Raw genomic sequence first — 16,227 nt, 5'->3', positions numbered from 1 at the left:
ATTTCTGGCTAGTGCGGTTTAGTTTATGCCCAACTGAACCTTAGAGAATTTGCCTGAAGCTTATGAAAAGGATCTTCATAAAAATTCAACTGAGCGCTTTTTCATCAGTATGTTTGATATTTAGATACAACACTTGTTTATTAGAAGGAAACAATCAAAATCAGAGAGATAGTAAGTTTTCTTTTTCCCAACGCTCAAATCTAATGTACAAAGAAACTCACTAGTAAAGTTTTCGATACCATCTCACCTAATATCTTGGACCTTTATCGACAGCTCTGCGATCATGCCCACTTCTCATGAAACCGAGATTCGACCAAGAGAATTATTCTCCAGCATGAAGCTGAGTAAACTAAACCAAGATTTATGCTTTCGGAATAAACAAGCAATATGGAAAAGCTACAGACTTCCATGTGCTTAATGCACCAGCAGATTTCAATTTGGGGACTCTCGAAACTTGTCCAGTGGCAATCTGTAGGTCAATAAAAGGATATGGTGATATTCATATTCAACATAAATTATGTTCCTATCATTGTGTCAAATATAGAAAATCAGCAATCTACAAAGGCTTCGGTATCAGAATTTGTGAAAGTCTCACTTGACACATCTACCAAGGCTTTTTTAAGCTCAATTATCTCTCTATTTTCTTTTCTGATGAAAGTACCTAAAATGAAATCACCTTCCCAAGTTGAAAAAAACATCCATTAAATGGAGCTTGAGAGACTGGTGCTCCACATATTTTATCTTAACAAACACAATGCATTTTCATGAGTTTTTTTCACCCCTTTTTTTTGAATAATTTACCTCAAAATTTATCTAGCTATAGCCACCCTGTAGTTGAGAATTAGATCCTCGGGTTTCTTCCATATATATGCCCGTACAGTTGCCAAACTCATCTCTGGTGATAAGACCTGAAAGAATCACCAGAAAAGCAAACTCGTTCAGCGTCATACTGCAAAACGATAAATGAGACTAGCGAACTAATTTTTAGAATATACAACTCTCAGCAATCACAAATTGAACACTGTCAGGTTCCTTAAGCTGACTTGCCTGGTTATTGCATAAGATCTCAATTGAAGGTCTGAGTTTCTGCCAAGGCTTTGATCCAGACTGTAGCAATCCATTTCCTGCAAACAGTTGCTGTGGTCCTCCTGATACACTTGCTCCATCGATAGCTAGACTATCCAAAGGATTGTCAAGGACCATCTTCTCCACAACGTAATTGGTAACCTACATAGACATGTGAACAAAATAAAGCCATTGAACAAATGAAAACGCAAGCAAAACTATAGGACGGATAAGTGCACCTTGTGAACTCTTAAGATCCGGGGTGCACTAAGTTTCCCTAGTGTGACCACCTGCACATTTGAACCTTCACATGGATGCAGGAAGAAGCTTAATCTGAAAATTTGAAGACCTTCCAAAGTAAGATATTTATGCAAAACGGTATATGCTTTATCTATTTATAAAAATTGTAAAAACATTTGTGAGGGTTTGCCTAAAAGTCCAAACTATTTTTTTGACTAGAGAACAAGGTAGTGTCATATACTTTGTATTTTCTCTAGGTGGAAGGCGATTGTTTAAGACAGCATCCAAGCACCACAACGGGAAGTCTTTCTCATCTTCAGTTCCAGTAAACTCGGTTATCTTCTTCCTCCATGGGCCTCCTTGAGAACCCTCAGTAATGATTGAAGGAGGAGAGACAGAGGGAAACTCAAATGGAGGATAAACCGGATCATTTGCAGTACTACTGTCTTCGCTCTTGGATGCAGCCGGATTCTTTTTGGTATCTTTTACGGATAGAATATCTCCAGAGGCAAGAGCTTGGGGTTTTGGTTTGTGCTTCTTCTTTGCCAGCCAATGACCCAGCAGGCCTTTCAGTGTTTCACGAGCTAGATTAATCTACATATCACACAATCCAATGACGACTAGGTTAGAGCAAACACAAGTCTAAGATATTCAACCATGATAACCAGATTCAAATAGGACCTTCATGCAACGAATTCATTAATGATATTGATATGTAACAGCAAGATAAAAAAGGTCGTTCTCGATTAGCTTCAGCATAATTAAAAATCCAGGCATTTAATCTACCTTATCATCTTCAGGTCGCCCGGAGACTTTTAGGTCTGCTGAATACATCTCAGCAGAGAAGCATTGTGGTGTCTCTAAATGTAAGGATAAGCATCCAAGTCGTGTATCCACAGTAAACCATGATGGGATGCTTACCTGAAAATGCAGAGATGAACAATATATCATAAAGGTAAACAAATTTACTAGTCTCACTAGATAAAAAGAATCATAACCTTAGTAAAAGAATCAAGAGGCTTACCATCTCAAACAGTTCTTCTTTCTTCTCTTCAAACGAAATCTGCAAACATAGATACAGAGGCAATCATTTGACTTAGTGCTTTTTCAGTTGCATAATGCAGATGAATGTTCATGATAAATAAGAAATAACTCAAAAAAAAAAAAAAGAGTCACATAGAGACCTTCCCATAGTCCTCTACCACAATACCCCTAGTTATATCCCACAGTTTCACTGAGCCAGCTGCGTCCTGCAAAAGAAAATAAACATATATCATCGACCCTTCTACAAATCTATCAATGGTGGTCTTACTAGAGCATTCAGAGTTCTATTTCACCTTGGTTAAGATTTGCCTTTTGTTATTCAAAATCTCGTGTTGCACAATTGGGTGAGTTCCTGGAACAACTATTGACGGCTCCTTGTAGGCAGGGGGCTGCAGACAAGGCAAAATTTAGCCAAAGATTTTAAAAATGATTAAACAGAAGCATTTACAGGAACAAAGTATTGTTCTTACTGGATTTAATCCTTCCAAGGACACCCTCGCCCTATTAAAAGACAAATTCCCAGCCAAGAAAGAGCCACCTCGTTGGAAGACCTTTTGAGGACTCTGTACTTCGGCGGGCCATCTCTCAACAGAGGAGTCTGTTGTTGCAACCCATATACTATCATCTTGCAACGCTAATTGCTGAATCGGATGTTCCTTAGTGCACAGCAAAACACTCTCTCTTGTTCCCAAGTCTGTCAAGTATAACTGACAGAAACATAACACACAAATGACACTGAAAAAAAAGAAAATTTTACATTGGAGGGGAAACAGAGAAAGAGGCAAGCTTGCTGTGTACTCACACATTGGTCTCTTCCACCGCTGTAAACATGACTAAATGATGGACTGCATGCAAGCGCCCAAACAGAATCTGTATGCACTGCATAGGTATGAAGACATCGCTGCTGACCTAAATCCCAGAGTCTAAAAATGAATTCAGAACCAGTTAGAAGAACTGAAATGATTACAGAATCATATTATGAACTAATTAGTAAAAGATACAAACCTTATCATAGAATCAGAGGACCCAGACAAGCAAAACCTACAGTGTAAAGGTGAGAAACACAAGGATAATCTGTAAGTCCAAGAAGAAAATAGGCACCAAAAGGACCCAATATAAACCACTGCTGGCGTGGACTATAAAAAGAAAGCATACCTTCCAGTTGAGTCCAGAAGCAGCACTCTGACATTATCTGTATGCCCCCTCAGCTTCATACTTTTTGAACCAGTTCTAGGGTCCCAGACACGTAAAACCTGCAATAAACATAAAGAACTGAGTACTATTCAGAAAACATAAACCCAAATATTGTCTGCGTTCTCAGCAACCTGGATTGTATGAATACCTTTTCTGTTCCACCAGAGACGAGCATCGTCCCGGTATCATTCATCGCCAAAGCATAGACGGACTCCTTATGGCCTTTTGCAACTGTTGGTGTGTACCCATGGGATGGTGATGACTGCACAGAGATATTGTTGCTCGAACCAACAGTTCTTAAACTTGTAACGGGTTGAGAGTTCCCAAGACCATTTGAACCACCATTTGACGAACTATCTTCCATTGTATCATTAGGTTTCGTAACTGGTGACAACGCAGCTTCAATATCCCATATAAAAACCTCTCCGCCAAGGCCACCAGATGCAACGACATTGCTCTAACAGTTGTGAAATCAATATAGGATCAGACTGTGACAATGAGAAGGCAATATCTTCTATAGAACTCGCACCACAACGCGAGGAAAATATTTTCAGGTGCAACTATAAAAAACAAAACCATGGAGGAATGACAAATTACATTTTTTGCCGCAACTGCCAAACAAGTAACATAGTCAGAGTGCTGACGGAGAGTCCTTGTACAGACTCCATCTGATAAGCCGTCCCATGTCTAGAGTGTTAGAGGAAAATAAAACCGCAGTTAGAAACCAATAGGGTGGTACAAAAAAAGAGAGTAAAGTTTGGATATATACTGCTAGCAACTGTAACAAAGTCACAAACCTTGACCGTAGTGTCTGAAGAACAAGAAACAAGAGTGCTTTCACCAGCCAAAGCAGCGTCATTCACCTGACCAGTCAAATAAGGGGGGTTCAAAATTATCAAATGTACAACAGCACAAGATTCACCTCAGGAAACACAGGATCCAAACTACTAATAATCTCTATACAGTTAACTTTTTAGTGAGAATTAAATACCATACCCAATCAACATGAGATTCAAAAGTAGCTGAGCAAAAGGTAGCATCCTCGTCAAATGCCCATCTCTTGAGTGTACCATCACGACTTCCAGTGAAGAGGTAACTTTGATCACTAGAAACAGACGACTTCAACACATCCAAGCAATTTATGCCAGCACAATGCTGCAGCGTGCACATTACATAAAAAGAACATCATCAGGAATAAGTTGAGAAGGAGATGTCTATAACTTCAAACCATTTCAAGTATTAGAATATGAAGTAACCATAAAAAGGAAAAATCAAAGAAGGGGTAAGAAATCACAACCCCCAAATCATATTGGTGTGTAAAAAAACCTGACCTTTGTGTCGTTGGCATCATTTAACACATACGTAAGCTTTTTCTCTTTGCGAGTGCGGACAGAACCGCCATTACTCCCGGCACTTCCAACCCGGTGCATTTCAAATTATCCTGAAAGGAGAAACAGAAAAAGCAAAACCAGCAAGTGAGTAACTAAGCAACCTCGTCTTCAAAAACAGGCTAGTTATCATCGGCTCTGTTCCAATATCCAAAACGAAACAAGGCAAGCCAGAATATTGGTAAGACAAAGCTGGTAGAGTGATTGGTCTAAAACTAGAAGGAACCAAAAACCTACGGGACATTTCTAGAAATCCTCAACTCTGAGTAAGAGCTGATCCAGAAGACAGCAGCTAAACTGTATGACAGATTACAAAACCATCGCTTTTACGACTACCTACTCTCGATCCATAGACAGTACTAAATTTTTTATCAATTTCACACTCCTATCGAATTTCTACGATTAATTCCAACTACTTCCTATATTTCTAACAAGAGAAACCCACAAAAATTGAACAAGAAACGAGAGTAAAATATCTTAAGATGAGGTAGGATTAAGTCGTAAACGAAATCATCTACATACCTTTATCTGAACTTCCGATGTAATCGATGATGATTAACTACGAGATTCAGCAACCCCAACACACTTTTCAAAACGAACACACAAAATTAAAACCCTAGAATCGGTCTTTCGCGCGGGAAGGAATCGAGATTTGGGAACCAGATTGATCTAGAAACTCAAAAATTTGCACAAATTAGGAAATATGAGAAAACTCAACAGAGTCAAGAAGGAAAAACACAAGAGCAGCCTTTTTCCAAGGCGTGATGGCGTTTGGAGAATTGGAGGAAGAAGAAAGGAAAAAAAAAAAAAGTTTTTTTCTAATAAGAAAGGAGAAAAAAAAGTGTACGAAATTACGAACACAAACTCTTTTCAAGGCTCGACTTGGTAAAATCAGCCCATAGAATCTTAAAATATTATCGAGGATAAGATTACATAAAATCCTCTTATTAATTATGCTATTATCGAGAATCTTACATAAGATGTTTTTTTTAAAAGGTGTTATTACTATTTTTCTATTGGTTAAATGACTTACTTGTGGATCAATATATAGACCGGCAATTACAACATTTTGTAATACTTTTTGAAAATATGTTTTTTTTTATGTAATAAACTCATCAACTAAAAAAATAAATCTTGTACAGTTTACAGCAGCATCACTAATTACTAATTACGATCTCAATCAAAACTTAATATCGACATAACTAATTTTGGTATATAACTAATCACACAGACTCATTTCCCACTAGTTTCCTAAACGAGAGAGATCTTTCTCTCTGTCTTCAGCAATGGCGTTCCTCTCTTCTTCTTCTTCATCGTCTCCGGCGATGCAGAAAGGGATTTTCGTGAGCGTGCCGGTACTTGTACTCTCCGTTTCGTTTGCCGCTGCTGTCTTCTTTCTCCTCTCGTCTTCTCTCTCGTCATGCTCATGTCCTTCCTCTATATCGTCCCCGAACGACGCCGGTGTAGCTTCCGGCGGTGATGTTAGATTGGAGGAGAGGATATCTCCGACGCGAAAGGATATAGAGTGGGTTAGAGATCTGATTAGATCCAACGGTTTGCATATGCAGAAGAATGAGCTCCGGAAAGGGATCAATCCTCGCACTAGGGATCAACAACTTATAGATCTGAAACAGTAATCATCCTCTCGCAATCTCTTTTCTTCTCTTTCTTTTTCTCTTGTTTTGAGCTACAAGCGTTGCAGATTCCAGCTGCTTTACTGTTGGAAACTTGAGTGGTTAGTAATGGCTTGAGATTCTATTTGATGTTAGCTTAGTTAGTTAAGTTTGGTTATTGCTAAACAAGTTAAGGCTAGATACCAAATCCATCTGAGAATCTCGGAACACGAAGATGGAATTGAAATATTTGTATGCTAATTCATTAGCTCTATGGCCTCTTTAAGTGATAGGAAAGTGAAATTGTTTTCATTTGTTGACTCCATATCTGTGAGGTCATGATCTAAAGTTCCTATATTGGAATCGAAGATCAAAATTCTATTAATATGTGAGGCCTTTGATGAGATCTTATCATGTTCTGCTCATTTCTTGATTCTCCCATTCCATTGTTCTGTTTCTAGAATCTAAAGATTCGAGCTTTATCTGTGTTGGTCATTACTTTTCTGATTTCACTGTGTTGGAAACTCAGGTACAAGGGTATATCCCATTATGAAGGAGAAGAAGCAAACAACCACACAGCTCTTCCATGCCCTGGTGAGTTACTGGTTGAGCAGCATCACAGCAATTATGGTGAACCTTGGGCAGGTGGGCGCGATGTATTCGAGTATTTGGCTGAATCAGCAAGTCTTAAACCAAACTCTCGTGTCCTAGAAATCGGATGTGGCACATTACGTGTGGGTTTACATTTCATCCGGTATCTCAATCCCAAACATTTTCACTGCCTTGAAAGGGACGAGCTTTCTCTAATGGCTGCTTTAAGGTACGAGCTTCCATCTCAAGGTCTTCTACATAAACGACCTCTTATACTCAGAGGTGAAGATATGGACTTCAGCAAGTTTGGTTCAGATATAACGTACGATCTGATCTACGCAAGTGCAGTCTTTCTCCACATGCCTGATAAACTCGTGTGGACTGGACTCGAAAGGCTAGTGAAAAAGTTAAAGCCTTATGATGGGAGAATCTTTGTGTCGCATAACGTAAAGTTTTGTTCGCGGTTAGGAGGAGACGAGTGTGCAAAGAAGCTAGCAAGTTTAGGACTTGAATATCTTGGAAAACAAACACATGATAGCCTGCTGTTTAATCACTACGAGATCTGGTTCGGGTTTAGACGGTTTAAAACATAAAAGCTTGTTGCTGTGCTTTTTCTAAGTTTATATCAATTATCTACACAGCGTTGCTCTCCATTTTCTGAAGATTGGATCAGGACTTTAAGGAGGATCAGAGATTGTTTTGGTGAACAAAAGGATAGAATATATGTGAAGTACAAAGATGGCTCTGTATCAGATGACTACTACTTTAGTTTTTGTGTTTGTGTTCAGAAAGAGGGATGCATGTATTGTTGTATTGTTTACATGCCTAATGTGTTATAAGAGAGGGGGCAAAGATTAATTTACTTGTAACCGAAGACAAATTCTTTTTCACATTTTTAAAAGTTGTTACCATTTGTTTGTTTGCCATTAATTAGACATAAATTTCAACAAGGTTACAAAATACATGTATCCCACCTGATAATTTAACATTTGTAAGACAAAGACAGGTCCAAATGATCAGAGTTCCATTTTCTGCGACAAGAAGCCATCATTTAAGACATTAACTCGAACATGTTAGAAGACGAACTAAGAACAGCAGACTCCCTAAAACACTAATTTCAGTCTAAGATAATAAAGGGGTCATCTTGTAGTGCAAGCTCAAGACCTTCACCACAGTCATTGCTTTGTCTTTCTGTTTCCTCTGCTTCCTCGTAGATAGAGTGATCAACGACAGCAGCAGGGTCTAGCTCAAAAGAACCAGCAGGAACTCCCTCTTTCTCCTCTCCACTCAGCCTAAATGAGGGCACTCTGTGAGAGAATCTATACATTTCCTCAAGGTTGATCACGCGTTGACAGACTCCATTGTGCTCAGCTTGTTCAAAGACGGATGTAAAACCTTTAACCTTCCCTAGATAGGCCACTCCTACGCCTCGATGATCTTCGAAATCGAACAGTACTTCCACAAAATCGTATCTATAAGGAGGCTTGTGCTGTTCGGGGTTATTGTTCCAGCTTTGGCTCCAGTCTCTGAAAAGAGCCCACGTTTCACCTTGTCTCGGATTCACAGCGATGAAGTTCTTGCCATGTATGATGGGCTGCATCTCATGAGAAAACGTCGAGTGGCTTAAGGTTTCTGTAGCCCCATATGTGAACCTCCCACAAGCAACAGGAACAGAGTCCTCATCTTTAGGTTCAAGCCATGTCACTTGAAGACTCGACCGAGACTTATTAATTTTCTTGATCCGACCATACAACCTAGGCATTTCATCTATAGGATCATAGAGAGCCCATACTTTACCAACCACGAAAGAGCTCATTGTCTTGCTGTAATCATGAAACTCGGAATCAGAACACATTATTGGCTCAGGATCTTCATCATCAATATCATTTATGGAGACAAATTCTATAATATCTCTTTCATGTGCTTCGCTTATTTGTACAGGAGGAGATGCAGAAGCTGAATCTATTCCCATGTCTTCATCACCATGCATGTGTTCCCTAAGCGATTTATGCCTTTTAAAGGGACGGATATGAGAATCAGCTTCACGAACCTTTTGTGCCAACAATTTTCCCCTGGACCGCTTCCAAGTCTCGGCTTGTATTGTTCGTTGTTCTAGTTCCATCAGCTTAAAATCAAGCTCGTCTTCCCTTTTTTCAAGTTTCTTCTCCTTTACATGGAGAAACTCGCTCTTCCATTCCAACTCCTCAGCTTTTGCTTTCTTTTCCGCTTCAAAGATCTCTTCTTTCTTCTCTAGTTCAGACGCCTTCTCTTTAATGGCTTCATCGAGTAAGCTAAGCTCCTTCTCCCTCAATTTGAGTTGCTTAAGAGATTCTCTGACCAGCTCAGCTTCTTTGCTCCATCTCTCATTCGATTCTTTTTGCTTCAGATCAAACTCATGTAGTACTGTCCTCTCTAACTCACATGACTTGTCATCGTTCAACTTAGAAAGCCGCTCAACCTCTTTTCTCCTCTCTTCAAGCTTGTTCGTTACTTCTTCACTCGCCTTCTCACAAACCAATCTCACGACAGATGATACCAGATACTGTTTCATATCAATTTCTTGTTCTTTCTTCTCTAACCTTAAAAGCATGGACTTTTCAAGCAAACCAATCTTCCTCTCCCTCTCTTCAACCTCCTCTTCCTTCTTCTTCAACTCTAAAGTCCGTTCCATTACAGATCTCTCCTTAAGCTCTAATTCCATGGCTCGTTCTTTTAGCAGACCTTCCAGGGAAGTACACCGTTCGTCGATTTCTTCCCACATAAGCGAAAAGGACTCGAGGACTGATGAAGCTGTTTTGTGAATCTGATCTAAGTCACTTTCTCCAAGATTATTTTCATCAAATCCCATAAAATCACCATCCATTACCCTCAAATCAGAACCGAGAACCCTAAGTTTAGACAGAAATCAAAAGCAAGGAACAAATCAGAAAACAATCGGCCACAAACCAACGAACAAAGAGATTCATGTGAATAAAAATAAACAAACAACTTCAACGGGAGCTTCCAAAGAAATAATATCTCAGAAGACAAAAAGCAGAAACCTTTCTCGAAAATGATCTTCCTTTCCTGCCGGTGCCGGATCCTTCTCCGACGTGTCTCCTCCTGAAGATAGCAAAGATTCCGTTCCCATCGTGATTTTACCTGCTTCAGCAGCTGTAAGTCTGGTAACTTCTTCGAGAGAAGAAACAGGACTGATAAAGGTTTGAACCTTTTTTTTCCGGTAGTCTGAAATTTTTATGAAAAGAAGAGTGATGATTTTTACTGGAAATGGAGGGAGGCACATGAAAGTGTGCTTACTATTTTGGGAGTCATACGTACGGTCTTTTGTTTTACAACCGTTAGATTGAATTGTTTTATCCGTTGGATTAGCTTACGTCATATCATCTTTTGACCAAAGGCTGCTGACTTTGTAACCGTTAGATTTCGTCATCTATTAAAGGGCTTAAAATAGGTGTCTGTTGAATAAGCCCATGGACTTTTAGTGAAAGAAATACTTCTTTTGTCGACGGCCCAATTGGATTACGATAAACAAAAGAATATTAAAAATAAGTTGGAAATCTACAAAATAATACTATTGTGGTACTAAGATAAAATCTCCATCAAAATATTAGTTTTGATTTGAAGTATTTATATATATATATATATACTAGGAATGATGTGACAGATTAGTCAAGCTATCACTCTTGTTTTTGTTAAGTATTAATTATATGATATTGTGGGATTAGTCCTATGTTTACCGATAGATTCACGTTTTTTAATTACTAAGAAGCAGGGAAACAACTCTTTATGTACGAGGACATCGGAGAGAATAGAATAATATGAATGATGATGTTGATCCATAGATAATCGTCTGTAATTAATAAGTGTTACATCCATTATCCATCTACTTGTTATGTACTTGATCTATAAAAACAAAAGTTAATTATGAAATAAGTTGTTGTGATAAATGAATAAAACAAATTGAGGGGGGAAGAACGATGGGAAAGAGATGAAAGGTTTAGAGGAAGTTGACAAAGAATAATAAAGAAGAAAGGGACAGGTGAGGTGATAAAAATTGAAACCCCCAATAATACGACAAACGGAAATAATTAAAAATAGAGAGGAATCATATAAAAATAGGAAACAAGCTGTTCTCCATAATACTTCCAATTCTCTCATTCATATTTTTGCTATAAACCTTTAGTATTTTACAAGCCACCCGCCTCTTGCTATTTTTTGTTACCTTTATCTAATTTGGAACTTCAAAATACTAAGGGAATGAATATAAAAACAATAAATGTTTTTTTAACGGTAAGAAATAACAGAATAAAAAACCTAAAAACGATCAAAGTTAGGGGATATTGTTTACGGTATTGCTATTTTTTTTTTTTGTGGCATTCTCTGAGTAACATATATATTTGATGTAACAATGGTGACAAACAAAAAATGTATTTATTTAATCTAAGTTAACAACAATATGAGTGTTGTTTTTGCTAATAATCTACGGATTTTAGGAATCTAACATAGATTGTATTATAGCAAAAACTCATAACTGAATTTAGAATACTACTAGTATGTAAAACAAAATTTGTACGCACTGATATTTTGTATCTTTATAGATATGTTGAGGGGCTCACTTTTTAGTTTTGAATGGTAGTATCCGCGACCTTTGAAGCTTCTATAGAGATTTCTGGAATATAGATAGTGCCATATAGAAAAAACACTAAATACGATGGAAGGTAAATATATGTCGTCTTCGTCCATTCATTTTGGTGTTGAAAGTAACAATACTGCATATTGTTTCCCATCACAATTCACTACGTAATATATTTTATTACAATAACTGTATATGTTCTTATTCAACTTAATTTATAAATTTTATGCTTTAGAAGTTTTTTTTGTGTAAGTATTTAAATTCGATAGACAATTTTAAGTAGTTAAATTAAGAGAATTAATGAAGATATCTGATCATTTAGAGCACAACTAAACTTTTCAGATAAAATTTAACGAGCCAGATTCAACACTCACTACATAATTTAACAGATCTCCTATCTTAGGTAGAGAGAGCAACTGCACATCGCTAAAAATAGTCGTATGGTTAGGTTTTCACTTTTCACTTTTCCGGCAGTTGCTAGACATAACTTTTAAATTATCAGCCTGGTTTAGTCGGCAGAATTATTTAGCTAGTTTTTTTTGTCGTTCTTTGGTAAGCGTTATCAACAATGACATAATACAAATTATACAGAGTTTTGAATGCCTTTTTTACCCAAACTAGAAATTAACCTGCTTAATATATACACGGAATTATAATATCTTAAATAATATTTTAATAATTAATTTCAAATTCTAGTTCATAAATTTTATTTGTATATATAAATATGTCTATAGTTATATCACGCAAAAATTTTACATTCATCAAATAGAAATTTAATTTATTGTTGACTGATGAATTTTATCATATTTTTAAATAATAATAATAAATAGTATAAATAAATCAAAATAAACTGTTTATTAATAACTGAGTTTTGTAGTCTGTTCGCAAACTATAAAAATTAAATTTATCTTCTTTAAATAGTATAATTTTTGTAAAACTTAGGTTTGATATATAAAAAATAAAAATACAAAAAAAAATTATAATATTTAGTAGATTGAATATATACCACATAAAAAATTACTATTTAGAATCGCAAGATTTATTTTTGGATATTAAAAAATTAGAATCATAATCTTTTCATAATTCGTCTATTTAACTTATTTGTATTTTATTAGAATATAACTTAAAAAAACAATTTTAATATATATTCTTTAATGATTCACACTCAAAAAAAAAAAATTGTGTCAAATTTTTGATAAAAATAATTTTTGTCTATAATCAAGTAACATAGCAAATTATACTTATAAAATATTTCACCATTTTTCAATATCATAATTTTAATCTTGATTTTTTACATTATTCATAATAAATAATATAAGAAATTGTCATATTTTTAAATTTAGAAATGTAAATATACTCAAATATATGAGAAACAAAAACTTTCCATATTGTTTTAAATAGATTTGAAAGACAATTATATCATTTCCTATTTTAATTATTTTTGTTATTTGTAATGGCATTTCATGTAATAACTTACATATTTAAGTTTATTTTAAAAAATATCTATTTAAATAATAATATAGAGATAAATATAATTAATTGATACGTACCATGAGTTAAAAGTTGTGAAAGGTATTTTTAATTTTTTATACTATTTTCCAAACGAATATAAACAAAAAGCATAATACTCTGATGACATATGAAATGAAGAACATACTAAATTTATTCAATATTTATATTTATTTTTTTCCTTTTCTCAGATTTTTCTAGAAATATTCTCTCTTTTGTGTTTGAGACACTTGAAAGAAATATCGTGTTTAGGGAAAATAAAATCTAAATTAAAAGACTTTAAAAAGAAATAAAGTTACAAACTTTTTTGTTTATTTCTTTGAGGCCCACTCAACACTAAACAGTCATCAGACTCTCCCTACTCTACCATCGACGCGTCCGGTTCACACGCGCACGTTATACACGTAGCTCTACCGATACTAAAATACGCAGATATTACTCATCCTCCACCTCTTGGCGGAATATATATCTTTTAAGCCTTTTGTTTATGCCAGTTTTTAATCTATTTGAGGAGTTTTAAAAGCTGAGAATTCCATTCCCAGAAATAAACTTCACTAATCAAGACACGAGTTTTCGCTTCTCCACTGGAAATTCTCCTCCTTTTGCTTTTCTGAATTCGATCTGCGTTTTCGTGTCTCTGTCTTGTTTTGATTAGTGATAACAAAAGGTGCTTTTTCTTCTATGGCTGCGAGCGATGAAGTCAATCTTATTGAGAGCAGGGTAAGTTTATAGCTTCTGGCTTTAATTTTTTTTTTCTTTTTTGATGTTTGCGATTTTGGATGAAAATAATCCGTAATTTTGACATGGGTCTTTTTCGATTTCCGGTTTAGTTAGGTTCTTGATGTTCTTACGGCTTTGCTTTTGTGTTTGAGCTTATATAGAATAGTTTTCTTATGGTGTTTGATTGGGTTGCATCAGTTTTGAAAAAGATTTTTAAAAAATTGAAAGCTTTAGGAACTTCAAATCGGTTTAGGTGATGAAACGTGTCCTTTGTTTGATGAGTCTCTGTGCTTCTTTTGGCTTTTCTGTCTTCTCCGTTTCGATTTTGAATCACTTTCGCATACGGCTTGAATTTAAACCGGCAGGTTAAATAAGATTTTGTGTATTTCGTGATCGAATTTCAGAACTCAAATCAGCTGATTCTCTGTTTAGATTAACTTATTGTACAATGTTAAAACTCAAAAAAAGTTGTAAATTTCGTTCTGTCTTTTGATAAAGACTCATCCTTTGATGCTTTAATCGAATCCAAAGGAAGCTCTTTTATTTGTAGTTTCTATATGATCAACTTAAGCCCTTTCATTGATTTCTCTTGTTAATGCGTTTATGTAATCTCCTGTTGATGTTTTCTGATTGAGATCTGATTTTTTTTTTCTTTCATTTTGTTATCCGCAAATTTGTGTTTTTTGATGCAGACAGTGGTTCCTCTCAATACATGGGTTCTAATCTCCAACTTCAAATTAGCCTACAATCTCCTGCGTCGACCCGATGGAACCTTTAACCGACACTTAGCCGAGTTTCTAGACCGTAAAGTCACTGCAAATGCCAATCCAGTCGATGGGGTTTTCTCATTCGATGTCTTAATCGATAGAAGGATCAATCTTCTAAGCAGAGTCTATAGACCAGCTTGTGCAGATCAAGAGCAACCTCCTAGTGTTTTAGATCTCGAGAAGCCAGTTGATGGCGAGATTGTCCCTGTTATATTGTTCTTCCATGGAGGTAGCTTTGCTCATTCCTCTGCAAACAGTGCGATTTACGACACTCTTTGCCGCAGGCTCGTTGGTATATGCAACTGTGTTGTTGTCTCTGTGAATTATCGGCGTGCACCCGAGAATCCTTACCCTTGTGCTTATGATGATGGTTGGATTGCTCTTAATTGGGTTAACTCAAGATCTTGGCTTAGATCCAAGAAAGACTCAAAGGTTCATATTTTCTTGGCGGGAGATAGCTCGGGAGGTAATATCGCGCATAACGTGGCTTTAAAAGCGGTTGAATCGGGAATCGATGTATTAGGAAACATTCTGCTTAATCCTATGTTTGGAGGGAATGAGAGGACGGAATCTGAGAAACGTTTGGATGGTAAATACTTTGTGACGGTCAGAGATCGCGATTGGTATTGGAAAGCGTTTTTACCCGAAGGGGAAGATAGAGAGCATCCTGCTTGTAATCCCTTTAGCTCGAGAGGGAAAAGCTTAGAAGGATTGTCTTTTCCAAAGAGTCTAGTGGTTGTAGCTGGTTTGGATTTGATTCAAGATTGGCAATTGGCTTACGCGGAAGGTCTCAAGAAAGCGGGTCAAGAGGTTAAGCTTCTGCACTTGGAGAAAGCTACTGTTGGCTTTTACCTCTTGCCTAATAATAATCATTTCCATACTGTTATGGACGAGATTTCTGCGTTTGTAAACGCTGAAAGTTGCAGTTAGTTAATCACGGTATTGAAAAAAAAAGGAAGAGGTTATTTCAACAGAGCCAAGAAATCTTTCAACTAACAAACAGGCGAATGTATTGCCTGTGGATTCTCTCGGTGAGTTGATGTTTTTTGTGTTTAGTTTTCCAAGTGTGTGGCGTTTTGCGGCAGCGTTTGTGACTGTTCAAACGCTGGATTCTGAAAGGCTAAAGCCAGTAGAAGAGAAGGAACAAAGCAGTAGTAATTTTTTTTTTCTCTGTAATGTTTGGTTTGTAGCTTTTAGCCTTGACTTGACTAATAGCTGGTTTTTTCAGCATGGGATTGATATAATTAATAAATCATATATAAATATACACTAGAAGGCTGTATGTATGTTTATACAGATTGTAGTAATCGAGTTATCTTGTATTGTATTTTTTGCTCCTCTTTTTTTTATTGTACTCCTATTCTCTATACAAAATATGGAATGCATTTGTATTACCACAACGAAAAAGCTAGTCTAGATCTTTAGTATTCTGTGGTTCAAAAAGCTGAAGGGTTTTTGTTTCG

At 36.4% G+C, this 16,227-nt stretch overlaps 4 protein-coding genes across 4 annotated transcripts; 2 read left to right on the top strand and 2 right to left on the bottom strand.

Moving 5' to 3' along the window:
• Nucleotides 1-80: 80 nt before the first annotated feature.
• LOC18024422 (WD repeat-containing protein 48) lies at nucleotides 81-5,749 on the bottom strand. Its single transcript, XM_006408050.2, has 19 exons — nucleotides 5,454-5,749; nucleotides 4,875-4,984; nucleotides 4,540-4,698; nucleotides 4,341-4,406; nucleotides 4,141-4,230; nucleotides 3,692-4,000; nucleotides 3,505-3,602; nucleotides 3,355-3,390; nucleotides 3,152-3,272; nucleotides 2,820-3,056; nucleotides 2,643-2,738; nucleotides 2,490-2,555; nucleotides 2,330-2,368; nucleotides 2,092-2,226; nucleotides 1,547-1,899; nucleotides 1,305-1,398; nucleotides 1,048-1,227; nucleotides 802-908; nucleotides 81-469 (listed from the first exon to the last, which is right to left on the bottom strand). The coding sequence occupies exons 2-18, from the start codon at nucleotides 4,971-4,973 to the stop codon at nucleotides 810-812; spliced, it is 2,277 nt and encodes a 758-aa protein (XP_006408113.1). The 5' UTR covers nucleotides 4,974-4,984; nucleotides 5,454-5,749; the 3' UTR covers nucleotides 81-469; nucleotides 802-809.
• Nucleotides 5,750-6,190: 441 nt separating this feature from the next.
• On the top strand, nucleotides 6,191-8,046 carry LOC18024421. The gene is made up of 2 exons (XM_006408049.2): nucleotides 6,191-6,564; nucleotides 7,074-8,046. Exons 1-2 carry the CDS (start codon nucleotides 6,218-6,220, stop codon nucleotides 7,726-7,728), a joined length of 1,002 nt encoding a protein of 333 aa, XP_006408112.1. The 5' UTR covers nucleotides 6,191-6,217; the 3' UTR covers nucleotides 7,729-8,046.
• Nucleotides 8,047-8,085: 39 nt separating this feature from the next.
• On the bottom strand, nucleotides 8,086-10,367 carry LOC18024420. The gene is made up of 2 exons (XM_006408048.2): nucleotides 10,177-10,367; nucleotides 8,086-10,023 (listed from the first exon to the last, which is right to left on the bottom strand). Exons 1-2 carry the CDS (start codon nucleotides 10,263-10,265, stop codon nucleotides 8,253-8,255), a joined length of 1,860 nt encoding a protein of 619 aa, XP_006408111.1. The 5' UTR covers nucleotides 10,266-10,367; the 3' UTR covers nucleotides 8,086-8,252.
• Nucleotides 10,368-13,763: 3,396 nt separating this feature from the next.
• Nucleotides 13,764-16,128, top strand: LOC18024419 (gibberellin receptor GID1A). Its single transcript, XM_006408047.2, has 2 exons — nucleotides 13,764-13,997; nucleotides 14,690-16,128. The coding sequence occupies exons 1-2, from the start codon at nucleotides 13,959-13,961 to the stop codon at nucleotides 15,692-15,694; spliced, it is 1,044 nt and encodes a 347-aa protein (XP_006408110.1). The 5' UTR covers nucleotides 13,764-13,958; the 3' UTR covers nucleotides 15,695-16,128.
• Nucleotides 16,129-16,227: the final 99 nt, after the last annotated feature.

This window comes from Eutrema salsugineum, unplaced genomic scaffold, assembly GCF_000478725.1.
Source record: "Eutrema salsugineum unplaced genomic scaffold, Eutsalg1_0 scaffold_13, whole genome shotgun sequence".
NCBI lineage: Eukaryota > Viridiplantae > Streptophyta > Magnoliopsida > Brassicales > Brassicaceae > Eutrema > Eutrema salsugineum.
Note: the sequence above shows the minus strand (reverse complement) of the source record. Positions and strands in the feature narration are given on the sequence as shown.

What these genes read in the sequence shown, in the direction of transcription:
- LOC18024420 (XM_006408048.2), bottom strand. Translation starts at nt 10,265, where the DNA reads ATGGGAACGGAATCTTTGCTATCTTCAGGAGGAGACACGTCGGAGAAG. An exon ending in GAAGATCATTTTCGAGAAAG is followed by an intron (nt 10,024 to 10,176) that starts GTTTCTGCTTTT and finishes GTCTAAACTTAG; the next exon opens with GGTTCTCGGTTCTGATTTGA.
- LOC18024421 (XM_006408049.2), top strand. Translation starts at nt 6,218, where the DNA reads ATGGCGTTCCTCTCTTCTTCTTCTTCATCGTCTCCGGCGATGCAGAAA. An exon ending in CAACTTATAGATCTGAAACA is followed by an intron (nt 6,565 to 7,073) that starts GTAATCATCCTC and finishes TTGGAAACTCAG; the next exon opens with GTACAAGGGTATATCCCATT.
- LOC18024419 (XM_006408047.2), top strand. Translation starts at nt 13,959, where the DNA reads ATGGCTGCGAGCGATGAAGTCAATCTTATTGAGAGCAGG. An exon ending in TCAATCTTATTGAGAGCAGG is followed by an intron (nt 13,998 to 14,689) that starts GTAAGTTTATAG and finishes TTTTTGATGCAG; the next exon opens with ACAGTGGTTCCTCTCAATAC.
- LOC18024422 (XM_006408050.2), bottom strand. Translation starts at nt 4,973, where the DNA reads ATGCACCGGGTTGGAAGTGCCGGGAGTAATGGCGGTTCTGTCCGCACT. An exon ending in CTTCTGGACTCAACTGGAAG is followed by an intron (nt 3,391 to 3,504) that starts GTATGCTTTCTT and finishes TTTACACTGTAG; the next exon opens with GTTTTGCTTGTCTGGGTCCT. An exon ending in AAGAAGAACTGTTTGAGATG is followed by an intron (nt 2,227 to 2,329) that starts GTAAGCCTCTTG and finishes CTGCATTTTCAG; the next exon opens with GTAAGCATCCCATCATGGTT.